The following is a 25,995-nucleotide window of genomic DNA, read 5'->3' as shown; positions in this document are numbered from 1 at the left end:
GAGGGCCGGAGGAGAAGGGGATGGCAGGATGAGATGGTTGGATGGCATCGCCGACTCAATGGACATGAGTTTGAGCAAACTTCAGGAAATAGTGAAGGACAGGGAAGCCTGGTGTGCTGCAGTCCATGGAGTCCCAAAGAGTCAGACACGACTGAGCGACTGAACAACAAGATGGGCATTTTATGTTTTCATGTTGCATCATCTTCACACACTAATCTGCGCCCTCTGTCCCTCTGTGGCAGAACTTATGACCTTAAAACAAGATAAACGACGATTGATTGAAGACTTGTTCTCTTGGAGCTAGTCACTTGGTAAAAAAATTCCTTTCTTCATGAGCTATTTTGAATATACACCAAATAAAATTATGTATTGTTTAGAGAAAGGAACATGAAAGAACTGCATGCTATTGCTTTTGGCCCCAATGGAAAGTACTTATATTAGAAAATATTTTACCGAGTGTAGTTGTACGTGTGCCATCTCTCATGCCTGATCCACCTATCAGAGGATAAAGACGCGAGTAAGGTATATCCTCTTCTCGGAGTAGTTTCAGTGTAGTGATGGAAATGTTCACAAGTAATGTACGGGCAAAACAAAGTGGGCATGGAGGAGCCAAGAATAGGCTGCTTGTGGGCAGAGTGTGGAATTTGCCTAAAACCGTCCAGTAGACACGTTAACTCTTTACATGCTTTGTATGGTAAAGAGAAGACAAAAAATCAAATCATAATTTGTTAAAATTACATGATTCAGTATTTTTCTTTCTGTTTAAGTATTTGATAAATAAGCATGACCTAAATGTAGGGTAGACAGATGATCAGACAGAAGAGATTAATTTATTTCAGTTGCCGGCATTTTTATAGAAAAGTGGGGACGTTTAATTCGTCTGAAGCTTCTTCATACTAACTCCTGATTAGGAGATGAAGGCACTCAGTATTGACCTTCAGGTTTCAGAGGCTGATGCTTTTGTGTTAACAGAAAAAAAAAAAAATCCTAAAGAGAGAGATATGCTTTAGGTGTTAACTGGTTTAACTTTAGTGACAGAAGGTTTTAGATAGATTGAGACTTTTTTCCCTTTGGCTTTTCTTCGTGTGCAGAAAATAAAGCTGTGTTTTGTAGGCTAGCTTCCAGACTCTCAAATGGTGAAAGTGCAGCTGTGCCTGGGTTCTAGAGGGCCCCATCCAGCTGCGACGGGTTTGTTACTGGTTTCCAGGGTGTGTTCTGTGTTCTAGGTTAGAAACCAGGATTTTTGTTCTGTGGCTTGCCATTCTTCATTTGCAGTCATACACATTTATTTAAAGCCCCCTGCTGAAAAAGCTCCATGATAAGGTTTTTGGCTGAAATTTTCAAGAGAAATTAGAGATACGGGTTCTGCTTTTCTGAAGTTTATGGCCCAAAGGAAAAGCTCCTTCCATTGCAAAATAATGAAAACACAAGAACTACAAAAGACCAGACCTTCAAGCAGTTATAATAATTAGGAAAATAGCTCCTTATTCGGTAGGCGCTTGCTCATTTACTTCTGTGACTGTAGGCAGTTGTCACACAGCACGGTGAGATGTATGCACGGCTGGCTGGCTGTGGTTCACAGGTGAGAAAATGAGGCTCAGCAAGGCTCAGGTCTTAGAATTTGCTCAGGGGCCGCGTAGTAAGGTCTCTGTGTGCTGAGGTGTCAGCCCCGTCCTGCTGTGGGTTTGCCTGACTGTTTGCATCCAGATGGCACACCTGGCGTCAACAGCACTCATAGCCGTGTGCACTGGAGGCCCAGCCCGGGTTGGTTCTGCAGAGACTTAATGAAGGAGGCAGGATGTGAAAGGCGGGCTTTGAGTCATTGTGGTCATAAAACAGCAGAGACCAGCGAGTGGACTTTGACGCCTCCCTGGCCTGGAAAGGAGGGCAGTATCGGATGGCCTGATCTGCCAGGGCGGCTTGCTCAGTATTAGTTCTACTCACACCTAATACCCTCTGCTCCAGCACTTGCCAAGATCAGCAAAATCTACTTTTAGACTCAAAATCATTACCACCTGTGAGTTTCAGGTGTCACTTCTGAATGACATAGCATTCTGCCAGTTGCTCCTGTGGATGGCTTGAAGTGGCGCAGTTTGAGAAGTGTCTTGAGTCCACAGAGCAGTGTTGCAAATGCTGTTATAATTTAGCCAGCTACATTATTGAAGGCACTAGGGTAGTTCAATTCATTTCTCCCATCATTTAAAAATAGAAATCTGTTACCAACATTAAAATAAACATTTCACTGAGAATGGGTATTCACTTGGAGATTTTGGATGAACTTTTCTCACTTCCCCCATCTCTAGCAGAGTTATTAGACTATGTCTGTGAATGTGTGATGTGTACAGATACATATGTTATATCCTATTTACATGTATATTCCATAAAGGACTATGAAGTAAGTAGTCCATAGGTTATGCTGAAAATGAAACAGTAAATTCATGAAACTAAAGGATGCATTCACCAATAGGGTCACCAAGTTTGTTCTGAAGTATATTTAATTAAAGGCAAAAGAAGAGAGTGGCAGAGGATGAGACAGTTATATAGATCACTAGCTCAATGGACATGAACTTGAGCAAACTCCAGGTGATAGTGGAGGACAGGGAAGCCTGGCGTGCTGCAGTCCGTGGGGTCGCAAAGACTCAGGCGTGACTTAGCAACTGAACAACAGCAACCACACAGCATCGTTGTGTGATTCTTTGCACTGATTATAAATAGGATTTGTGAAAATACAGTATGTCAAAGTCAAAACAAAAGATACTCTAATATACATGTGTAAATCTAAATTTATTATTACTAATAGTTATTAAGGCTTGAGATCAAATAATTGATAGATATTGTTCTTAAGAATCTCAGTCCCTCTGTCTTAGTGAATGGATTTCTATTGCTGTTTCCCTCTACTGGTGTTAGACTTTATCCTGTTTGCACAGTAACAATTTTCTGTTGGTAAATGACCTGGCATTAATGGATTTAAAAAATATTTTCCCTTCATGTACCAGGAATTCTCAGGCATATTTTCTAAGATAAATATTCTATGCTAATATACTAATTTTTTGGCAAGAAAATTAGCACCTATATTTCAGTTCAATAGTTCTGTGATAAATGAAGTGTAATTAAACATTTAGATTCTGCTGCATGCACTTAAATATTAATTTGGATTCTTTTATGTTTTAGGCACTGTGCTAGGCCTTGAATACATAATGGTTAACATAAACAGATGCAATTATAAAAGTGCAATTACAAAATTTAGACATCTCTCAAATGTCAAATTGACCATTGCAGAAATAATGACGTATTATTATATTTCTTGTTGCCACAGAATTTAAATAATCTTGTTTATGGAATTTGAATAATTTTTTCTGTAATTAAAGAGGTATTATTTGTAGATGGCAGTAAATATTTATTTTAAAACCTCTATCAGTGTTAGGCTTACTGTGTATAAGTAAGTGTTCTATTTTCATGTAAGGAAGGTGCCATTTTATGCTTAGAATGACTGCTTTCCAAGTAAGCAAGAGAAGTAGCATCACAAAGTAAGCAGAAAAGGAAAACTCAGTTTTGAGTGGCAGCACGGTATTGTAGAGTTTAAAAGGTCAGGCTAGTACAGGAGGCTCCGGTTTTGCCACTTAATATCATGCAGAATGTTGTGGCAGCTAGGGCTGATACAGCTGAAAATATCCGCAGCCTTGGAAGCCTTGTAAGCTTCAGAAGGTCATTTTGGCATCATAGTAGAAACACTGATTCATATGGAAGGTCAAACTGGACAGCCAGGCAGGAAGATAGGTTGCTGAACCCAACAGTTGTAGATTTTAGAATAGTGGTCAACTGCAAAAACTGGGTATTCTAATTTGCTGTGGCTATTTTTCACTGCAATATTTACAGAGGAACAAGTTTTACTTGATGGGAGGGTTCTGATTTCTCTTCTGTAAAACTTTTTAAGTGTTGCATCTACAACCTTACCTGATACCAGGGCATTTGTTAAAATAATTTTATTTATGTGTAATGTTACTCCATCAAAAAAAAAAAAAAAAAAAAGGTGTTCGTTGCCTTACTATGATAAGCACACATCAATTAGGACTATGAAAAAGACAATCAGAAGGAAAAGAAATGAAACAAGTACTTGAGATGAGATTGAGAACTGAATTTATCTCTCGGCTTTCTGGAGACTAAAGCAAAAGCTTTAGGAAGTAGAGAAATCCCAAGTTTATTTGTTAAGATCTCTTTATGTCCCATGTACGGTCTTATTCTTAGCCCTTAGGATATTTAGTTAAATATTCTGACTCTGCCCTTGAGTGAAATCTTGGAATGGATGGATTCCAAATAATTAAGAAATGAAGGCTGGATTCTTCATGCTGGCCTTCTGGGCCCTTACTGGTTTGGCTCCAGCCCCGGATTCCCGCGTTATCTCCGGCCCGCCCCTTGCACGTGGCGCTCCACGAAGACCCTTTCCTCCAGCGTTCCCGCCTGTGCTTTCTCCTGCTCCTGCCTGTGTTCCTTGTATTCCTGCAGCCTGGAGTGCCATTCCTTTGTGTAGCCACCCAAATGAAACCTGTCCTTCCAGGCCCATTTCAGATGTCTTACCCATCAAGAAACCACCCCTGACTCTCTTTTAGTCACCAAGCCTTATTGTGACTGCTCAGCACTTTTTTTCTTACGTGCACTTGTTTGTGTTTAATTTTATGTCCCCAGTAAAGCAATAAACTCTTCAAAGTTGCATCCATGTCCCCCTAGATCTAAGCTACATATACAGGATCATCCATTAGCTGTTTAATAGAATCAGTGTGTATATACTGTTTTACCTATGTATTGCTTATCCTTAATATATTTATTCATTTAGTAAGATTATTGTGTATGTTGGATATATTTGGATTTCTTTTTTTAAATTTTTTTCATTAATGTTTATTAGTTGAAGGCTGATTACAATATTGTAGTGGTTTTTGCCATACATTGACATGAATCAGCCATGGATTTACAAGTGTTCCCCATCCTGATCCCCCCTCCCGCCTCCCTCCCCATGGATTTCTTTAAATAAAACTTTTTTTTTCCCCTAGGATAGTAGAGAAGAAAGAAAGAAAACTAAAAAAGAGCAATATTAGAGGAGTAGACACCTGCAGTTTTTGTCAAAGGAGATAATTTTGAGGCAGTGGTGCTGAGATTGTAATTTTCAAAGTTATTTTGATTTTGGGCTTTCTTATTAGAAAACAACTTAATATTTACTTTTTTTGTGTGTGTGCCATAAGGTAACTAATTACTAGAGAACAGCTTTGTTACATGTAAAGAGAAGTACCACGTACACCATTTCAGACCTACAGGGCTTTCTCTCTAGTATACTTTTCTACCGTTTTAACATCTGTCAAAAAATCTCTGCTTCTGCATTGCTTAGAAGTGTTTCGGACAGTTATTCCATGTCCTTCACTGCTTTTCAAACCCTGTCTGAGTGGCTGATACAGATCGGTCTTCCTGTAAGCACACTTGCTTTGCATGTATTCAGTTGTGCTGTTTCAGAGCAGTCTTCCTTTTTCCTTATGCAGAAGGTTTCTGTTAATAGATTTTAAGTCCTCGAAAGCTCTGAAGGAAAGGTGTGCCCTTCTTGCTCAGAAAGCAGACAGATGAAAATAAAATCATGCCCAAAGATCCTTTTCCTTAATAACTCATCTTTCAATCATTTGCTGAGTATTTAGAACCCTGTAATGTATTAATTGGGCTTCCCCGGTGGCTCAGAGGTAAAGAATCCACCTGCAATGCAGGAGACTTCTGTTGAGTTCCTGGGTTAGGAAGTTCCCCTGGAGAACTTGAGTATCCTTAGGCTTCCCAGGGAGCTCAGACAGTTAAGAATCTGCCTGTAATGTGGGAGCCCTGGGTTCGATTCCTGGGTTGGGAAGATGCCGGGAAGAGAGCATGGCAGTCCACTCCAGTATTCTTGCCTGGAGAATCCCATGGACAGAGGAGGCTGGCAGGCTCTAGTCCACGGGGTTGCAAAAGAGTTGGGCATGGCTTAGCAACTAAACAACAATGTGTTAATGACTAGATTAAGACTAACCAGCAGTCCTAAGAAGAAACTGATGAGACGTAGTGTGTGATTCCCACATTTCTAAGTGTACATGTCAGTGTCCAGTGTAACCCCATGGACACACAGGGAGAAGAGCATTTTTCTCTCGGCTCTGGGAAGGGGGCCGTCTTACCTCCTTCAGACTCTGCACCCAGGGCTTGCTCCTTCGCTTACCTCTCAGAGCCAGTCACTGAGGACGGAGTCGTGGCCACTTTACCGTACCCGACTCTACACCCAGTCTCTCTGGAGTGTTTTGGCTTCTGTTGTATTTAAGGTGGTTGTCATTTCTATGAAGTTTGGTATTAAATTGTCAGCATGTGTTGTGATTGAAATTTTAAGTTTTGAATCAGAACCCTGATTTTGGATCTTGATTGTTCCGTTCAGTTAGCTTAGGAGGCTTGGGCGAGTCAGTCACCAAACCATGCCAACCTTAATTTATTTGTTCACAAATGAACAAGATAATATAGCCACCCTTTAGAGTCATGAGGAACAAATGGCAAAATTTAGATGAAAGTAAATTATAGACCAGGGAATCAAATATTATCTGCTATTGTTGAGTAATAATAGAATGTATGAGTTCTGGGGGAAAAGTAAGTTTTTCTAAGTGGCTCCTCTAGTTCAGAACTCTTTATTAAAGAACAAGATGAACATCTTGCAGATATTCTATTAAATCAAGAAGAAATGTAGCACAGGCCAACTTCTCAAGAAGCTAATCTCTCCAGGAGTTATTAATAAGGAAACATAGTTTGTAGTTTTGTTGAAAGAAGCTTAAAGTCTTATTTAAGTCATTTTCCCTCTGTTAACTTCAATACAGAGATTTTACTTGAATTTAAATAAAGAGCCAGGTGTTAATTATGTATGAAGAGCATGATTTCACTAATTCCTACATAAAGTTTCTCTTTATTCTTCGGATACACACACACACACACATGCATACATACATACATGCATATCTACACTCCCATACATACATTTTATTTTGTATTTATCTATACTATTACTAATTTTATCAGGTTGTAGTAATTAAGTGGTTAATTGTTTTTTCTTTTTGCAAAATAATTTTACTGTATAGAGCCTAAATATCACTGTCTCATTTTATATATTTGTGTATATATGTATATATTTGTTTATGTACATACATATTTGACATTTTAATGGTAGAAAGATATGGGAAGTTTTAAGATTACCAGGTAATTATTTTTTTGAATTTATTCAGTATACTCTTTCAGATTTACTGGCGGACTTTTTATTTTTTTGCAGTTTAAGTAGCTTTTATATGGTGTGAACTCCTGAGCAGAAATGAAACATAAGAAGTTTGCGACATAGTAGGATGATATGAGTAGTATCTTAGATGATGTGGAGGGGCATGTATGGTGCCTGATTTAAAATAATATTTTAAAAAATGAATGTAACAGTCCCTTATAAGCAGAGTCTAAAAGGAAATGATACAAAATTGGTCCATTTGGTGGTGTGACCTCAAAGGTCATTCTGTTGAGAGAGGGACAGACATCTGTGGCTTGTGTATAAAAGTCTTTTATTTACTCTGATATAAAATCACCTTTGCATACAAGTTTCTAGTTGCCAATGATGTTCTGAAAATAACGAAATATTTTAAAATAAACCTTCAGTTATGACACTGAAAAAAATGAATATAACAGAACTTTGCATAACATTTTGCAGGCATGTCGATTTTCTAAAGAAGTTAATAGAATATAATCAAAGAGCATGTCAGCAAATCTCAAATAGGCCATCATTTCAGGGCAGATATTCTGGGAAATTATTGGGTAGAAATGCAGTAAACAATCTCTGGTGGAAGTAGTCTTTTAACTTTAGTTGATTATGATTGCCAGAATTTAATGAGATTAAGGGTAGCCTGGGGAGTTTGCTTAAAATGTAGATTACTGGTCTTTACCTTTAGTAGGTCTAGGGCAGGTCCCAGGAATGTGTGTTTTTAAGTCACCCCTGGGTGACCAATACAGAGAATTCGAGGATCTTCCTGAATCTCTGTAATTTCCCAGACAGAACAGAAAGTGTTGCTGTTAATAAACTGTTGGCAGTTACTGGAGTTTATTAGCCAGCTACTGACGCATTGCGATTTGCCATGGAAAGCTGGTCATTGGTTTTTAAGTGCATATGATGCTGGTAGAAGCACATACAGCTTTAATCACTGTCTCATTAGAGGGATGTAGTCAGCTTTTCAGATCTCCTCATGTGTTACAGCTTTTCTAGAATGCACAGAACCTTATGGGTGATTAAAATACTTAAGAAAGGAATTTTCTTTTTTTTTTTTCCTGTTTGGCAGAGGAACCAAACCTCACGTTGCCATATTAGTTTCTTCAAACTGTGTTCAGTACATATACTCTTTTGGAAAGTACAAAATCCTAGGAATAGAATCTTGCTCTTATCTCCTGAGAAGTTGTGACTGCATTTATACTCCGACAACATGGTAAAAGTGCATTGTCGAAAAGAGAATAGAAGCATTAGAAATGCCCACATTTTGCCAACCAACCATCTTAAGTGTTTTGAAAATCCAGTTTCAGGTTCCTCTTTATTCTGTGAACTGTTAGTTAATAACCGAGAAAGAGTTTGAGGAGGGTAAAAGGAGGGGAGAGAGTTTTGTTTTTTAATGGGACACATGCCCTTTCGCAAAATCATACAAGAGTCCATACCTACCTCGGTTTTTTAGACTGGAAATAATGCCTTCCACTTCAGAACACTCCAGTCCAGGGCAAGAGGCCCTCTGGCCTCAGGAGAAATTACCACACAGGGAAATGTGTCTGGGCCTACATGAGTTCACCAGAGTTCTATTGTGCCTTAGCTAGTTTGATAATGCCTTGCATTATTTATAGCACTTGTCAGAAACTATTTCCTTTAGTCAATTAGTATCTAAAAAAGAAGGGGGGGAAGCAGGATATTTTCTGACATATGTAGAAATAACATGCAAGAAAAGCATTCCCTTAATCACATGACATTGTGCTGTCAGAGATTTTCATAATATAACATGTCCCACAGAGTGTTAACTACATGTTTTGTTTTATTAAGAAGCAAAGAATGGTAAGCTATATATTCGTTTTGATACTCTGTCAACTCAAACATTTATTCAAACCTCTGGCCCCTGTTCTTTGGCAAATAATTGCAAAATATAAATATAGTAATTGTCTTAGCACTGAGATGGTTTATTTTGAAATAATAGGAGTTGAACAACTGATTTTACAAGTGTTTCCATCGATTAACTGCCATGTAAGTGCTAACAAGTGAAAATATTTTGCAAAACACATAGACTTTAAGTTCTATATAGGAAAAAGACATATACATTTTACTCCTGTCTTACAATAGAAATTTACAATATGGTTTGAGGGATAATATCTTTTTTAGGGCCTTACATAGATTTAATAAATGTAGAAAGGCATGTTATTAATTGCTGGTAGAAGTATGTAATGATAAATGTTTTCTTAGAATAAGTTTGATGTTTAGTTCAAAATTGATATTTGCATATACTTGATGTCCAAAGTGTTTATACTATTGACACTGACATTGAAGTCGCTCAGTCGTGTCCGACTCTTTGCGACCCCACAGAGCCTACCAGGCTCCTCTGTCCATGGAATTTTCCAGGCAAGAGTACTGGAGTGGGTTGCCATTTCCTTCTCCAGGAGATCTTCCCGACCTAGGGATTGAACCCAGGTCTCCCGCATTGTAGGCAGACGCTTTACCGTCTGAGCCACCAGGGAAGTACCACTCAAATGTAAGCATAGTTTTGTATATATAATTGCAGTATTGCCTAAAATAATGAAAAATTGGCATTTATTTAGGTGACCACTAGTATAGAAATGAATATATAGTAAAGTAATACATAATTATTAAAAAATTTATGTGAATCTATCTCTATTGATAAGGAAAGGTCATTAACATATTTTGTAGAAAGCAAGCCTAAGGATAATATGCTTAGTATGTTTCCATCATTACTGTAAAATTAAAAAATTATTTAAACTGTGTATGTGTGTTGTATGTGTAGATGTGTGTGTGTGTGAGGTAATACGTAGAAAAAGGACTGAACACACCATACTAATAATAGTGGTTATGCTTGGGGTTGGAGGGGGTTTGATTTGGCAGTAGAAAGATGGGAAGTTCTCAATAACCCCTTCTATATGATTTAAGTTTATTGACAGTGAAAATCCATTCATTTGGCAATGTTTAAAACTAAAAACAAATAGAAAGAAAAATATGTGGAGTTAATTTATGTGAGAGCTTCCCAGGTGGTGCTAGTGGTAAAGAATGCACTTGGCCAGTGCAGGAGACATAAGAGACAGGGGTTTGATCCCTGGGTTAGAAAGATCCCCTGGAGGAGGGCATGGCAACCCACTCCAGTATTTTTGCCTGGAGAATCCCGTCTGACAGGGGAGCCTGGCGGGCTATAGTCCATAGGGTCGCAGAGTCAGACATGAGTGAAGGGACTTCGCATGCAGGCAGTGTATGTGATTCATATAAATTACTTGCTAGAGATTTCTGTCTGTCGTTTGAACTTATATGTTACTATCTCTTCTGGGTAATAGCCTATCATTTATACCCATTGGAGGAGGAAATGGCAACCCACTCCAGTATTCTTGTTGGGATAATCCCATGGATGGAAGAGCCTGGTGGGCTGCAGTCCATGGGATCGCAAAGAGTTGGACCCAGCTGAGCAACTGAGTACTTATACCCATACTTCTAGATCACAAAACAAGGCAGAACCATAGTTAAGAGCATAAATTGTTAATTTTTTGACTTTGAAATGATGTAGATTATAGTCTAGTTATAGAGGGAGAAAAACTCAAAATTTAGATAAACTGTTTATTTAACTTGTAATTTTCTTTTGAGCCTTTACATTTCTAATTTGAGAATTCTTTATTTTCACTGTCTAATTTTTTGCCTTATTTTATTTTCCATCTCTTTCTGAACATGAACTTCATGGGACATGCATTTCAGTGTGTGTCTGCAAAGTTCCTCTGAATGAATGACTCATGATTCTAGATCTGCATTGCGCAAGTAATGAGATTTCAGTTCTTAAGTATGTTAGAAATTTAAGGAATTAGAGTTATGGCACAAAAGTGTGGTAAATGATTTATGTACAAATATAAATTTAGTTATCAGGGAGACAAATTTTCTCTTTTTATCCAGGTAGTCTTATATTTCTAAGCCTTGCAGAAGCTCTCAGTGTTTTTCTTTTCTGTAAGTGAAGCCTTGTAATTAATAAATGTTGAGGTAGGCACCAACAAAATATACCTCCCTGTTACCGCTGTGGAGCTGCTTGTGGAAATCTTAGGCTTCTGCAAAATCCATTCTGAAGCTCTGGCTGTCCTGTAGAGCAGTTGCAGTAATGTTAGCATCGTTTGTTGTTGTTCAGCATCTGAGACCTAGTTTAGTATCTGTGTTATGTGGAACGTCCCCTAGAAGATACAGCTACACTGAAGTGAAAATTTGAGTTATTAATGCTTGTCTTTGTTTTGAAACATATCTTCCTCTTTTTTAAACCAGGGGAAAACAACTGGGTCTTGATTCACTGTTAGTCAGGGGAAGCACAGTTCTTAAATGCATGTGAGTATGTGAATTTGTGATTTTTTTTTTTTTTAGGAAAGCTCAAATTAAACTGAAATTCTGATATTTTATCATTTTTAGGAATAAATTCAGTTGACGTTGGTATATTATTAAATGTATGTTTGAGATTATTTGTTCAAAAGGTAATCTTTAAGATCAAATCTATAAATCAGTAGAAATATCCCTAGGATTATAATGTTAAACTGTGTGATACCTTTGTGGCTTGAGTATTTGTAAAGTTTGCAGTAAAAGATGCATTTTTCATGTGATGGGGATTTTTACTGATTAAATGGGGGAAAAGGGGGATGTGTATGTATTGTGTCTTGTCATCAGAAGTCCATTAATTCATTTAACTAGGATGCATTCAAGTGATAGCATCCTATGTTCATGTTTGATATCATTCATTATCTTCTGAAGAATAATTATTTGTAGATCTTTTTGAAGTTGAAGAAATGTGTGCTCAGTCATGTCTGACTCTTTGCAGCCCCATGGACTGTAGCCTGCCAGGCTCCTCTGTCCATGGGATTTTCCAGGCAAGAGTATTGGAGTGGGTTGCCATTTTCTCCTTTGGGGATCTTCCCCACCCAGGGATTGAACCCACTGTCTCTTGGGTCTCCTACATTGGCAGGCAGAATCTCTACCACTAGCGCCACCCTCTTTATTTAACTGTAAACATAGATTTTGCATACTTTTCTCATAATGATTAATAATTAAGCAACAGATTTGGGGCAGTCTTCAATAGAAATAAGCCAGTAAGGCTTCCCAGGGTGAGCTTACTAGGTGACGTTCTGAATCATCTGCTAAGATCAGGTTAGTGTGCTTAGATAAACTTGCTAGTGGGCTTCCCAGGTGGCACAGAATTCGCTTGTCAGTGCAGGAGACACAGGAGATGTAGGTTCCATCCCTGGGTTGGGAAGTGTGATGGCTATGATTATTTCATCCTAATAGAGGTATGCTTTATATTTTGACCAGATTTTTTAAAAATTGTTTTTGTCATTTCTTCACATATTGATTTTATAATTTAGCTCGATTGGACCTACTCAGATGGAAAATGGGCATAGGTTAATTATGGAAAATCTTTTAATGACTACTGGCTGTGAGAGTGATTTCTGCCTTGTAAGGAAAGTTGAACATTGGGGCAAAGAGGTTCACATGCAGGAAATTTTCACTGAAGTACAGGGTTCTATGGGAATATTTCCTTAAGTCTCCCATTAATCAACTTCACCCTTATTTTTGAGTTATATGATACTGTTATTAGGGAAGCACGGGTGACTTTGCTACCATTCCTCAAGTGATAAAGATCATATTGAAACATGTTTTAGATGAAGATATCACTAGCCTCCATAAGAAGCTCGGTGATATTGTTCAGAAGGTGATATTGTTCAGATGGAAAATTAAGATTTTGACCCCTAGTTACAATGCAAATAAAACATAACTCATAAAAGTAAACTTTAAAATCAAAGTCCATAATGATGGTTTTGCTCTGGAAATAACAATATCACAATGTGTCACGTTGCATTTAACGTTCAGAGTTTTGTCATGCTTCTTTCACATTGGTAGATTTCAGTTGGGTTAATGAACCATTCTTCCTGAAAACTGCCAGAATAGTTAGACTTGTTTTTTCTGTCTCCTAGTACATTGCACACGTATCAACACTGTTGATTTTACTGTAGTCTTGTGTTCTGACTTCCTAGTTATTATTTTGAAATATTAAATGACATGGGCGGATCAGAAATGACTACCTAAGGCTAACAAGATAACTTCATCTTTTTGGTAATATATATAGAGTAAATAAAACACTAAATAGAATTAGTGTTTTATCTCAAAGAATGATAAAGTAGCATTCATAGTGTTGTTATACTTCCTTGTGGAATAGAGGGAAATGTTAAAAGACTGCCTGTTTGGAATCTTCAAAAAAAAAAAAAAGAGCAAATTTTCCTTCCTTAGCCAGAACTGAGGACTGATTCTGTCAGAAATGCACTGATAATTATTTACATGTTAAAAATTTGCAAAACCACGTGTATCTATTTCAAATTATTTTGTGGATTAAAAAGGCTTCCATCAACTTCCCAATTAAGGAAGTATAAAAATGGTTTTATGTTAATTAACCTCCTTTCCTTATGCTTTCTTTCCAATAAGTGGTCTTTGATCCTGACTTCATTCAGCTATAAAGGTGACATATCAGTGTTTTAAGCTGTGTATCTATTGTTTAGGCATTATAACTTGTAGCAAATATTTGTAAACTAGTGTTCAGATGTACTAAGAAAAATACTATCATGCCACAAATACTGACTGTTAGCTTAGTCTGGACCTTGTGCTTTGCTGGTGGTGGCTGTTTGGTGAAGAAACTAGCTGGCATCTGCCTGCTGTCACAGAGCTTACATTTTACTGGAAAAAGTAGATGACAAGCAGATAGTGAAATAGGTACATAGTATTATGCCAGATACTAACAAGTGTTGTGAGGAAGAATAAAGCAGGATAAGGGGCTGGAAGTCTGCACTGGTGTTAATAGGAAGAGAGGTTTGCGTACTTTTGACAGTGGGCCGAAAAAGCTTCTAGGAAGATCAACTCTGCTGTGGGGACTGGATGCAGGCACATTTAGGCACAAAACTGCTGGCTCAGGCTACAAAATGCAGCAAGACGTCTTGATATTTATCTTCTAATTCCTTTTTAAGTTTTATAATTTTGCCTGTTATAGGAATCATTTCAAAATTCACTTTTTAATCACTGTCTGCATAGAGGCTTCCTGTTTCATTTTTGTCTGAAATATAAATCCTTAAAGGGACAGTAGTCATTTTCTAACGTGAAAGTTTGGTTGCTTGCTTTTGGAATTCTAATCTTTAGCAATAATGTATCACCTAACTGACTTTCTTCAATATCCTTCCAGTAAGAGACCACTGGATGATTAGGGAAGCAAACCTTATCGGCATCTTAAAGGAATGCTTTGATAGTTTAGATTGCTTGTTTGAGTTGGTAAACATAATCTTCCTTTCCTTGTAAGCAACTTGTCACCCAAAACAATGCAGAGCGTCAGACCAGTAGGCCACATTGCCAACTGCTGTGCTATTCCAGAGGATTTGTGGTTGAAAGTTCTGTTTTTTCTCAGCAATTTTTCTAAAACTTCAGTCATTTGCATATATTCTTTATGATTTTTGCCGGTACATTTACTATTATTCCTTAAGTTCTTTTTGTTATACTTTAGCCTCTTCCTAAATTACATATCCACATGCTTTGATGAGCTTGTTTGAGCATTCTGATGCATCTGTTAAAATTATGTTGTCTCTGCATCACTGAAAATCAGCATGGGTGCCACCCCCAGGGTGCTTCCCCTTCACTGAGAAACACTGATCTTAGCTTTTTGTTATACGAAGTTGAATATTGGTGAAGATTGCATTAACCCATTCAGAACACAGTTTTTTCCCATGTAATAAATGACTTTGTTACTCTATTTAGTCCCTTGTGAGTAGAGAAATAGCTATATAGCCTCCAGAAGTGCTTAGTTAGTTATTTGTTTCCCCAAATCTCTGTTAATATTTGGGACAAGCCATAGGCAAAATTGTGCTGTGAGCTAACTTAGTTTACTGAAGTGATGCATTGCTAGTTACGGACTTGTCGACACCAGTGAGCCAGAGGGAGAACTTACAGTTTTGGACAAGGCCCTTCTTCTCATCAGCTCCAGACACACTCAGCAAAGTCGGCCGTCTCTTCCAGTTAGCTTGAAAATTTCTTAGTAAGTTAAAAAAAAAAAAAAAAAAAAAGAAATCTCAAATAATTACTAAGTTAACTTCCTCAATATGTAACATTTCAAAATGAAAACTTAGGAAAAAATTCCCCCAAATTCCCAGCTAACTACTCTGGCATGTAGAACCAATCTGCCTATATTTGGTCCAGAAGAACTGAAATGGTCAGTGAACATTGGTGACTAGGAAGTTGCACCTTGCTCACAGAGGCCAACGGCTTCTCCAGAAGAGCATTTTAGCCTTATCGCTTGTGTCTGTTTATCCTGTACTGTACAGTGTATGGAGCCCTTAGACAGATGTCTGTATGAATGTACCCACTGTTAGGGCTTCCCAGGCGGCACTGAGGTGAGAATCTGCTTGGCATTGCAGGAGTCTCAGGAGACTCGAGTTCGATCCCTGAATTGGGAAGATCTCCAGGAGTAGGAAACGGCAACCCACTCTAGTATTCTTGCCTGGAAAATCCCATGGACAGAGGAGCCTGGTGGGCTGCAGTCCATGCGGATACAAAGAGTCTGGGCACACACATGTAATAATCCACTGTTCAGTTCAGTTCAGTTGCTCAGTCACGTTCGACTCTTCGCCACCCCATGGACTGCAGCACGCCAGGCTTCCCTGTCCATCACCAACTCCCTGAGCTTACTCAAACTCATGTCCATTGAGTCGGTGATGCCATCCAACCATCTCATCCCCTGTCATCCCCTTCTCCTCCCACCTTCAATCTTTCCCAGCATCAGAGTCTTTTCCAATGAGTCAGTTCTTCACATCAGGTGGCCAAAGTGTTGGAGTTTCGGCTTCAGCATCAGTCCTTGCAATGAATATTCAGGACTGGTTTCCTTTAGGATGGGCTGGTTGGATCTCCTTGCAGTCTGAGGGACTCTCAGGAATCTTCTTTTTGAATCACAGTTCCAAATTATCAATTCTTTGACGCTCAGCTTTCTTTATGATCCAACTCTCACATCCATTCATGACTACTGGAAAAACCATAGCCTTGACTAGATGAACCTTTGTTGGCAAAGTTATGTCTCTGCTTTTTAATATGCTGTCTAGGTTGCTCATAACTTTCCTTCCAAGGAGCAGATCCACTGTTAGTTTAGTGCTGCTGCCGCTGCTAAGTCCCTTCAGTCATGTCCAACTCTGTGTGACCCCCTAGACGGCAGCCCGCCAGGCTCCCCGTCCCCGGGGTTCTCCAGGCAAGAACCCTGGGGTGGGCCGCCATTGCCTTCTCCTAGTTTAGTGCTAGTATATATCAATTGCCTTAAGAGTAATTATCTGTAATTCCTCAGGCTTTTTCTTTTTATTCTTTAATCTATTTTTGGTTTCTTTTCTTCTGTCTTTATATTTTATTCTTTCCTTTCTATTTACTTTAAAGTAGAAAATACATGTGAGTTCTAATATCACTTAAGGAGAAACCGATCTTGGTTCTTGGGAGGAATATGCTTGTTTGTATCAGTGGAATGTGTCACATGACGTAAGGAACTCTCCAGTTTAGTGTTTTGAATTTGATCACTAGGTAAAAGAAGGCTGTTACCATGAAAACCTATTAAAATTTGATTCTCGCTGAAAACAGTTAAATTCGCCATTTCTTTGTTTTTGTTCAGAGAAGCTTATAATATATTGAATAATCAGTCAAAAATTTACCTCAGAAGCAGTTTACCTGTTAGCAATAGGTTTACAGTAGTGGCGCTTCTTTCAATAATTATTTGCAAACAGTACATATTTTTAGGGTGATACGTCTGCAAGATCTCCTACAATCTGCACAATACCCATACACATTTAAATGGTATCTGTATCTATAGAACAAAAAATCCATTACCACTGAAGTATTGATCCAAATCTTATAAAATCTTAATTTGTTAAAGTTATGAAGATTTCTGGTCTTCCTTGAAATTATGTTCGAATAAATAAAAAGATTACAAGATAGCATTCTGATATCAGCAGTTTACTCAAATACCTTTTTTTCAGATAAAATATGAGTTCGTTACCCCCAGCGCCCTGTGTCAAAGGCAGAAACACATATTATCAGGTGTAGATGGAGTATTTCATAAAGGTCAGTGTACCATCTGATCGCTCACTTGTCCATGTCCGGCTAATTGTAAATATTTTGATTATCACCTTGACTAATACATTTTATAATAGTATTTTCAGCTTAAAAATACAGAGCTCTACTTTTTCACTAATACTTTTTGACTTGACTACTCTGCTACAGAAAATACAATCAGAACAGCCATTTGTAAGCATTTTAGTAATTAAGGTATATTTTGTTGCTTGAGTATGGCTAAGTCTGTAACATGGTAGAAGGGGAAAACAACGCTAGAAATGAATTTTGTCGTTGTGTTTAGACATAACTCCCAAGCAGTGAGGTTATTCCTCTGTGTCCCACGCCGTTGCTTTTCCTCATTGTTTGGATCTCAGAGATCATGATGTAATTTTCCTGGGGGTTGGATACATGTGCTCATAAACATGTGTATTTCTAATAGGTTGAAGAAAATTATTCTTGTCTTAAACATTTAAAAAACATTATGTTCCAGGGACTGGGTTAAAAAAAAAAAAGTGGTGATAAACACCCTATTGTTGTGGAATTTATAACCTTGGGGACAAAAGTTCCAAGAGATACAAAGTACTGAGAATATTGTGAGGGGGTAGAATGTTTAGCAGAGTTAGCATAGCCTTTTTAGAGAAGGATATATTTGAGTAGCAGTTTAGACAAGAAGGGATGAGGAAGTATGTGTCAGTCCAAAGGCTTAGCGTGTAGTAAGTTTCAGAGCTCCCACCTGGATGGTGTATGCTAAGAACCCACAGGCCCTCTCTCCCTGGGAAGGCAGAGGTGCAGGGCTGGGAGAGACCAAAGAAGATAAAATGTGTAAGCTTAAAACAAGGGGAAGGGAGGAAGATGGAGTTGTGCAGCGTGCTGCTAAGAGGTCAAGTAACGCCATGGACTGTGCAGCCTTTAGGTTTGGCTTTGATGGGAGCGTCGATGACTGTCGCTGAGCAGTAAGCAATAGTTGTGCAGGTTACACCGATACTTTTTTAAAAGTGAATGGAGGAGGAGGAAGCAAGAAAAACAGCACGTGTAGGTGACTCTTCAGACTTTTGCTTGGGAATGATGGATTAGGAACATCAGGGAGAGGTGATGTATCTGCAAGGTCCGCTTCCTCCCACCATGCCACCCCTTCCATTTTAGAGCTCGTTTAGCACTTTAAGAGCTAAGAGGAAAAACAGGAATATATATATATCGGGAATTTAGAGAGGAAGCGGGTTTAAAAAGGAGCCGGTCAAGGTAGCAGCTTAACCCCAGGCAGTAGAAGAGAAAACTGGGAGACTAAGAAGAAAGATACAAAAAGATAGTTTAAAGATGGGTGGTAGCAAGGTGAGAGAGAGTTCATGCCTGAGAGCTACTATTTTTATGATGAAATATTTGTGACATGTAAGATCGTATCCACTGTTGATAGTGAGAAGAACCCAAAGGAGGAGGGACTTGATAGTGAGGAAATGTTAGAAAAGCTGGAGTGCCAGAGGGGGCGGTCCAGGCCGAGGGGAGGATTCCTAGGCAATGGGAAACCTGAGTGACCCTAGAACACAGCAACTTATGGAGGTAATAAGGGGTGTGTGTGTGTGTTTTCAAGTTTGTGCTTATGCGTGTTCATGTGTGTTTATAGGGGTGTGTTCCTGCGTGTGTTTCTGTATTTTTGTGCTAATGCCAGTTCTGACATAGAAATTGATCATTTAGTTTACCAAAGTTATGGGGCTCCATCTGTTTTCCATCCCTAAACCAGACACTTAAGGTTGCTAAGACGTGTAAGGCTGTTTCTGGCCTTGGGAACATGTCTTCTCATGGGTCAGTCATATAAATGCCCATCAGACACTGACCGGGGCGCAGAGGTAATTGGGAGGAGGCAGTGTTACTATGTGGGTGGGTGGGGAGAAGGAAGTGACATCCTGATAGCGTCTTGGAGGAAGTGACATGTGGGAAGGCTTCCCAGGCGGCTCAGTGGTAAAGGATCCCCCCGCCAATGCAGCAGACAGGGATTCAATTTCTGGGTCGGGAAGATCCTCTGGAGGAGGAAATGGCAACCCACTCCAGTACTCTTACCAGGATCATTAGGTGGACAGAGGAGCCTGGCGGGCCACAGCCTGTGGGGTCCCAAAGAGTCGGACAGGACTGAGCAGGACCCCAAAGAAATGGAGGTCGTGGTTGCAGAGAGAAAGAGATGTTGACCACAGATGTGGCACATACTCACAGCATGATGGAGTCAAGAAGCTTTGAATGCAGAGCAAATATTAAGGAAGGTGAAGAAGTCTTAGAGTTTGTGACTAACTTTGGCTTTGTTTTTATGGAACCAGGAATAGGACTAGAAAATCTTTTGAAAACAAAAAATACTTTTGGAGCATCAGTATGAGGTTTTTTTTTTTTTTTTAATCTTTCTCAAAAGTTGTGGCCTTTACAATATTTTCTAAACCTAGTATCTGGTAGTTTCTAAAAAAAAAATGTTAAAAATGACAGTGTTAATCTTAAATAAAAAAAAAAATTCTGCTAAGTATCCATGTTTTATCTATATGTATGTGTGTATATATTCATATTCTGTGTTCTAATTTCCAAGTTATAAATATGTTACATGCCCGTTGGCCATTTTTGGCCCTGGAAGAAGTAATCAGATACTATTTATTATACTGTTATTGCCTCTTTGGAGTGTGAAACTTCTAGAGTTTTTGAAGCCTTGTTTCCTTTGGTAGCATTCAAAAGGGAAAAAATAATATGTATGCTGTTTTGTAGCTACTAAGCATTTTTGGGAAAGTTTTCCCATTCTGGTTGAAAGTAAGTTGTTAAAAGCAGAAATGCCCTGCTGTGTATAGGGAGTGGTCTTGTGTTGCCCAGTTACTAGATCTTTAGGCAATAGGGGGTCCCTCACCCCCTAACCCCCCCCCATCTGGCTTCATTTGTACCTCTGAAATGCATCATACTGCCCAAATCAAACTGCTCACTTAATATTTAATGTTTCTGCGATGGAATCACTTTCTCCCTTGAGGTTGACTTCAGATTTGCCAGACACACTGACAACACTGCCCTCCTTATTTCCCCCACATGACCTCAGCTTCTGCTTAAAAAATGCTCAAATAAAGGATGCTTTTGTTCATATCTCGCCTGCCTGTGATATATTGACAAAGTGTCTGCGGGCTGAATGGAATAGTTTTACAGTAGGAGTGCCACTTTCAGTGGAGGGGCAGGACTTAGGCTGGAGAAGGAAGTGAATTGGATAGGTCAGGAGAATGTACCATTTGTAAACACCCCTTTCCTTTTTTATTCACGTGTCGGGACAGCAGGAGCAGGCTGTTCAGTGCCTGTCCCTGCCCAGAGCCGGAGGGAAAGCAGCTTGGAAGTCGGCTGCAGTTTTTAAACCTTGCTTTTTATTTCCTGGTAATGATCTTCAAGTGCTTGGACTTGTTTGGGAAGCTGTTTTGAAACTAACATGGTTTAGTCCACTAACTGCATGTTGGGTAAATTCAAAACCCACATGCTCGTCCTCTTGCCGTGGAATAAGTCACATCTGATGGACATTTTCTGTGCTTATAGCATAGTAATGAACGTCTGACAGGCGCGACCTTTCATAAGACAACCCACACTATTGGCTTTCTGCCCAGAATATTGCTGCAACAGTATCTGTGATTGGTTATCTCTCTATCATGCATTGCTTCACGAGGGGAAACGGCCCCTTTTTTTAATAAATCTACGATGGCTGGCTGCAGTATGCCTCACTGTAAGTAGTGTGTGTGTGTGTGTGTGTGTGTGTGTGTGTGTGTGTGTGAGGGAGAGAGAGGGAGGCTGGCTTGAGTATGACTTAGTCTGATAGCACATGGCAAGGTTGTGATACTGTCTTAGGACATCAGTGAAGAGCTACTTAGTAAATCTTAACCTATCTCTTTTTTCTACAGGTTGGTACTAAGAAGTGCCTTTCCTGACGTCTCTGCTGCTTGGAACCGCTTCTAGAGCAGTCTCTGCTTTTGCCTTGCTTGCTGCCAGCTAGACTGTGACGACAGCACATCCACCCTCCACCTCTAGCCCAGACACCCCCATTTCTACTTATAATCAAGAGAAAAGCTCTAAGTATCTGGCATTGCCCTAGGCTGCTTTAGTTTTAAAAGAAAAGTTTGCTGAAAAAGTAAGATATCTTCTGCCAGGAAATCAAGGAGGAAAAACAAAATCATTTTCTCGATTTTGCTCTAAACTGCTGCATCTGTCTATGCCAAACTAATCAATACCGATTGCACCACCAAACTCCGTTGCAAATTCAGCTGTGAGGAGATTCCCTTTCAGACAACTTTGCTGAAAGCAGCTTGGAAATTCGGTGTCAGAGGGTCTGCCACGTTTTCATGCTTGCATTTTGGGCTCCAAATTGGCACTGGGAAGGGGTTACTGAGAGCACAAGGCTGATTTGAGGCCCTACTTTTAAACGTTCATCTACTTACGATCCTAGTATTTCTCTAAAAACCAAAACCTCTTTGAATTAACAGTTTCATGCTGTGAATTTCTAGTGGGAGATCTTTTCCTTGATATTGAGAACACAATTTTCCATGTACTTTTAAAGCAGGGAGTGGGGGAAAAGTATTTTGAAGGGGACATTTTCATCATTTTACAGTTTTATCAGTTCACTTTTTTTTTTTTTTGGTTGTTACTTTTTTTTTTTTGAGGGGGGTTGGGTTTGTTGGTTTCACTGAAAATTTTAACTACCTGTAAAATCTAAACATGGCTGTTAGTGTCACACCAATTCGGGACACAAAATGGCTAACACTGGAAGTATGTAGAGAGTTCCAAAGGGGGACTTGCTCACGGCCAGACACGGAATGTAAATTTGCACATCCTTCGAAAAGCTGCCAAGTTGAAAATGGACGAGTAATCGCCTGCTTTGATTCATTGAAAGTGAGTAAATATTATATTATTTTAAGGATACGCAATAATTGAATAAAGGGGATATGGACATGCAGTCCACCGAGTTTGGAATTGTGGATTGCTTTGTTAATAGTTTTAGTTATACGGTGTGTTCCTATCTATGATGTTGGGGTGGGGGGCTTTATTGAGAAGCAATAGAGCCAAGTCTGGCTAAACTTTGTTATGATAACTTTTATCTGTCCTTTAATGCTATGATTTTTTTTTTTTTTCTAGAGCAGAAAGTGTCAGCATACTTTTACTTAGTAATGGCTAATTCAGTCTAGAGAAATAGTAAATATAGATACATGTATGTGTCAGCATAAGCGTAGACTGTATATGAGCCTACAGCAGTGGCTAGATGGGGATGGTTTGTTTTTGCTTGTTTGAAAACGTGCTGTATGGTTGTAAAAGAAAAGCAGATTTTGTCAGCTAAACTTGGGTAGACTTTTTATATTAATATTTTGACATTATGGATTTCCTTTTTATTATATGAGCATATTATTTTAAGGCCAGAAGCAATGCATTTGTGAAAAATATAACTAGAAGTAAGGTTCTGAATTGCTTTTATAGTATACTATCAGAGGCATAAACTTCGTTGAACGTGAGTTTTATAAATCAGTGGAAACTCTATAAAAAGTACTATTATTAATTGGACTTTTTGTTTCTAAAATTCGAATGTGAAGTAATTTAGCAGTTTATTTTCTGTTAGCTCCTGATTATTATTATTTTTTATTTGTAATAGTATCAGCCGGGCTGTAAAAAGTTAGCTATTGTGGGTACCATAATACTAGCAAATTCACTTTAGTATAATATCATTGGATTTGTATTTCAGGTATCAAGTATGAAAGTGAGTCTTTTAAAAGATAGCATACATGTCTTTATTTTGATGTGTAAGGTCAAGACTGCAAATGTGAAGATTCCTAGGTACTCTGTACATACTTGGTTTAATTAAATCACCTTTGAATATTAATATGCAGGTGTAATTTACTCTGAACCCTTGAGAAGGAGGTTGCACTCATTTTGACAAATATATAGAAGTGAAGGTTTCATAGACATATGTTGTCTGATGCAAAAAAAAAAAAAAGTGCTATAAACATTTTTCTTTCATACCATAGGAGAGAATTAACTGAACTGTTTAACGCATAAGTTAACTCACATCTCACCCCAGTGTTATGAGTTAAGCTGTGAGTTTACTATTTCAGTAAATTGCCTCTTGGTCTAGTTTGTGCTCCTCACTTTGCTAAAGTTTTCACTAAAGACTCAAGGATATTATCTTCAAAGTAGAATATGAAAGAAGGCATTAACAACGGGAAAAATATAATGTTAGGTTGTTCTTAATGACATAGTTCTAAAGATCAGTAAACAAAAGTTATAAATTACCCCTGGGCCTTTTTTTCCCTCTTCTTTTGAAAGGCATCCACGAAGGGCGCACAGTAGTTATACCGTGGCATCCTAAATTCTGCCGGCTGAGTTTAGGTGTAATTAGAGACGGGGACCCATAAAATGAGGGGCAAAAGGCTAATTATGCTTGTCAATAACCAGCTTTGTCCGTAAGTAACCCTGTTTTGACCCAATTACTAGTAAATCCAATTTTTAATCCCACAGACAGTTGATGGTGCACTGGTAGCTGAAAAACGAAGGACATTAAACTTAGCTGTGACATTGAGTGGTTTCGCAGAAGACCTGCCTCCACGGCATTTGGAAACATTGTGAAACATTAAAATTCAGTTGCTATTTTCCCCTCTCAAAATATTTTTTTAGTTGCTGCTCACTTGTGGCCACAGAACAGTCCCCCTTTGAGCAAAGCAGCAGCATGGCTTAATGACATGCTGTGTGGTTAACAAGATTCAACTGCCACATCAAGGGCTTTTTTAAATAACAATTTTAAGATTTTAAATTTACTTTTGAAATGAACTGGTTGTAGCAGCTAATCAGTGCAAACGTTGTCCGTACTCTTTGTTCTTTCTAAGAGAAACTGGAATTTAAATTTACAGCGTCTAAAATGTAGTAAAATATTTCAATTTGAATACGAAGAGGAAAAATAAACACAAATTTATTTCTAGCGGAACTTCATCCCCAGAATGACAGAAGCTTCTTAAGTGTTAGTGAAATGACTCTGTTAAAAATTAATTTAAAATTTTTGGAATGTGTTAATTAGGTATTCATGTTTCAAAAACCATGTTTCATCTGTATGTGTGTATGTTTGTAGCTAGCACATGTGGTTCTTGATACAGTATTTAGAATCCTACCTTTTAGGTAGTAGTCTTCCTGTGTTAGACTTTGTGGCTAAAATAGATCAAAAACATATTTTAAAACAGTTAAAGCAATTCTGTGACTCATGCCTGAAGTTCTGAAATTTGGGAGCATTATGAGGTTTCCATGCCAGTAACCGCTAGATCGTTTGTATTGTTTCAGAGAGTAAACGGAAGGAATTTAGAAAACTTGTAATATCCTGACTTCTTTAATAAAATGTGTTCTATGTATTGCTCCAATCCATAGTCCAGCCTTTTGTGAGTTCTTGAGCCCTGAGATGGAGGTGGCCTGTGTAATCTCCTATTTTTAGCAAGTTAGGAAAGCAAACCAAATACTCTCTGAGAGGACCCTGGGAAATGGCTGTACCCTTCAGCTGTGCTGTTTCAGACTTTGGCCAGGCTCCCAGGTGACTTAGGTTTATAGCAGACTTCTACAGAGAGGAGGAGAATTCATTTCATTAAAAACAGAAGTCGAACAGTTCAAGAAAGTATTTATGTAGAAGAAATCAAATTGGCATATTCTAAAGGAAATAGGAAGAAAATCAGCTATAGTAGCATTTTAGTTACATACTGGTGATTTTAAAGTTTAAATAATTAACTTAGATGCATTTACTACATGAAAACATAGAATTCTGAATCACAGTATATGTGTTGCTAAATAAAATGGGAATATATAATAATGAGGAATATTGTACAGAAACAAGTCACGAAATAGAAAGATAGCAATAAATAGAACAAAAGCTATGATATGAGTGCTCATTTATAAATTAAATCATGTGTTCTAAGTGCTTCATTTTTCTCAATTTTGCTTTTGCACTTGCAGTATCAATTTACAACAAAGTATATTCATGTTGAGAATTAAATTCTTTACGAATTAGAGGTTTGAGTGTTTTATTGCTTTCGGTATTCTGAACATTAGAAAAGGTGTTTTATTTAATGATGAAGAGGGTTTTTTTTTTTCCCTTTATGGCTTATAAAAGGGATACTGAAAGAGAAATATGTCAAAAGGAAAATGTCAAATCTATAAGCTGCTTGTAGAATATTATGTTTCAGAAATGATGATTCAAAGAGTACTTAATGGCAAGTTATCTTTTTTCTTTAGTAATAATTTCTTAACTAAGATAGTTGATATAGAGAAAGCCTATGGGATGTATTTTAATGTGATGCCAAGTTTCTTATATTATCAAAAAAGTAAACTCATTCATCTTCTGGTCGGCAGAAATACACTATAGTTTATGGAATTTTTCTTTGTTCAAGTATCCGTTTATCTTTCAGGTGTTGAGGGAGGGGGAATATAACCTTTAGTACTTATTTTCCAAAAATCTGGCAAAACTCTTTTACCTTTGAAAAGTGTAGTACCTTGTTCTCTTATCAAATTAGGCACTTTTGTTTAGGGTAATTCATTGTTCATTTTATACATGTTTGTGTGTACAGTTAGCCCAGCTGATCAGATTTATCATAGACACG

At 38.2% G+C, this 25,995-nt stretch overlaps 1 protein-coding gene across 16 annotated transcripts in view; it reads left to right on the top strand.

Annotated features, from left to right (window-relative positions):
- The window catches only part of MBNL1 (muscleblind like splicing regulator 1), a 208,384-nt gene that overhangs the window by 34,282 nt on the left and 148,107 nt on the right, over nucleotides 1-25,995 (top strand). For 12 of the 16 annotated variants that reach the window (XM_065942607.1, XM_065942612.1, XM_065942613.1 and 9 more), the window contains exon 2: nucleotides 21,283-22,267. The exons of 3 other annotated variants lie outside the window; for them this stretch is intronic. In XM_065942607.1, coding sequence (XP_065798679.1) covers nucleotides 22,094-22,267 — 174 coding nt within the window. In that variant the 5' untranslated portion in view covers nucleotides 21,283-22,093. Of the gene's footprint in view, nucleotides 1-20,830; nucleotides 21,108-21,282; nucleotides 22,268-25,995 lie in introns of those variants that run through there. One more of the 16 variants, XM_065942606.1, reaches the window with a different exon arrangement.

This window comes from Muntiacus reevesi, chromosome 8 (genome assembly GCF_963930625.1).
Source record: "Muntiacus reevesi chromosome 8, mMunRee1.1, whole genome shotgun sequence".
Classification (NCBI taxonomy): Eukaryota; Metazoa; Chordata; class Mammalia; order Artiodactyla; family Cervidae; genus Muntiacus; species Muntiacus reevesi.
Note: the sequence above shows the minus strand (reverse complement) of the source record. Positions and strands in the feature narration are given on the sequence as shown.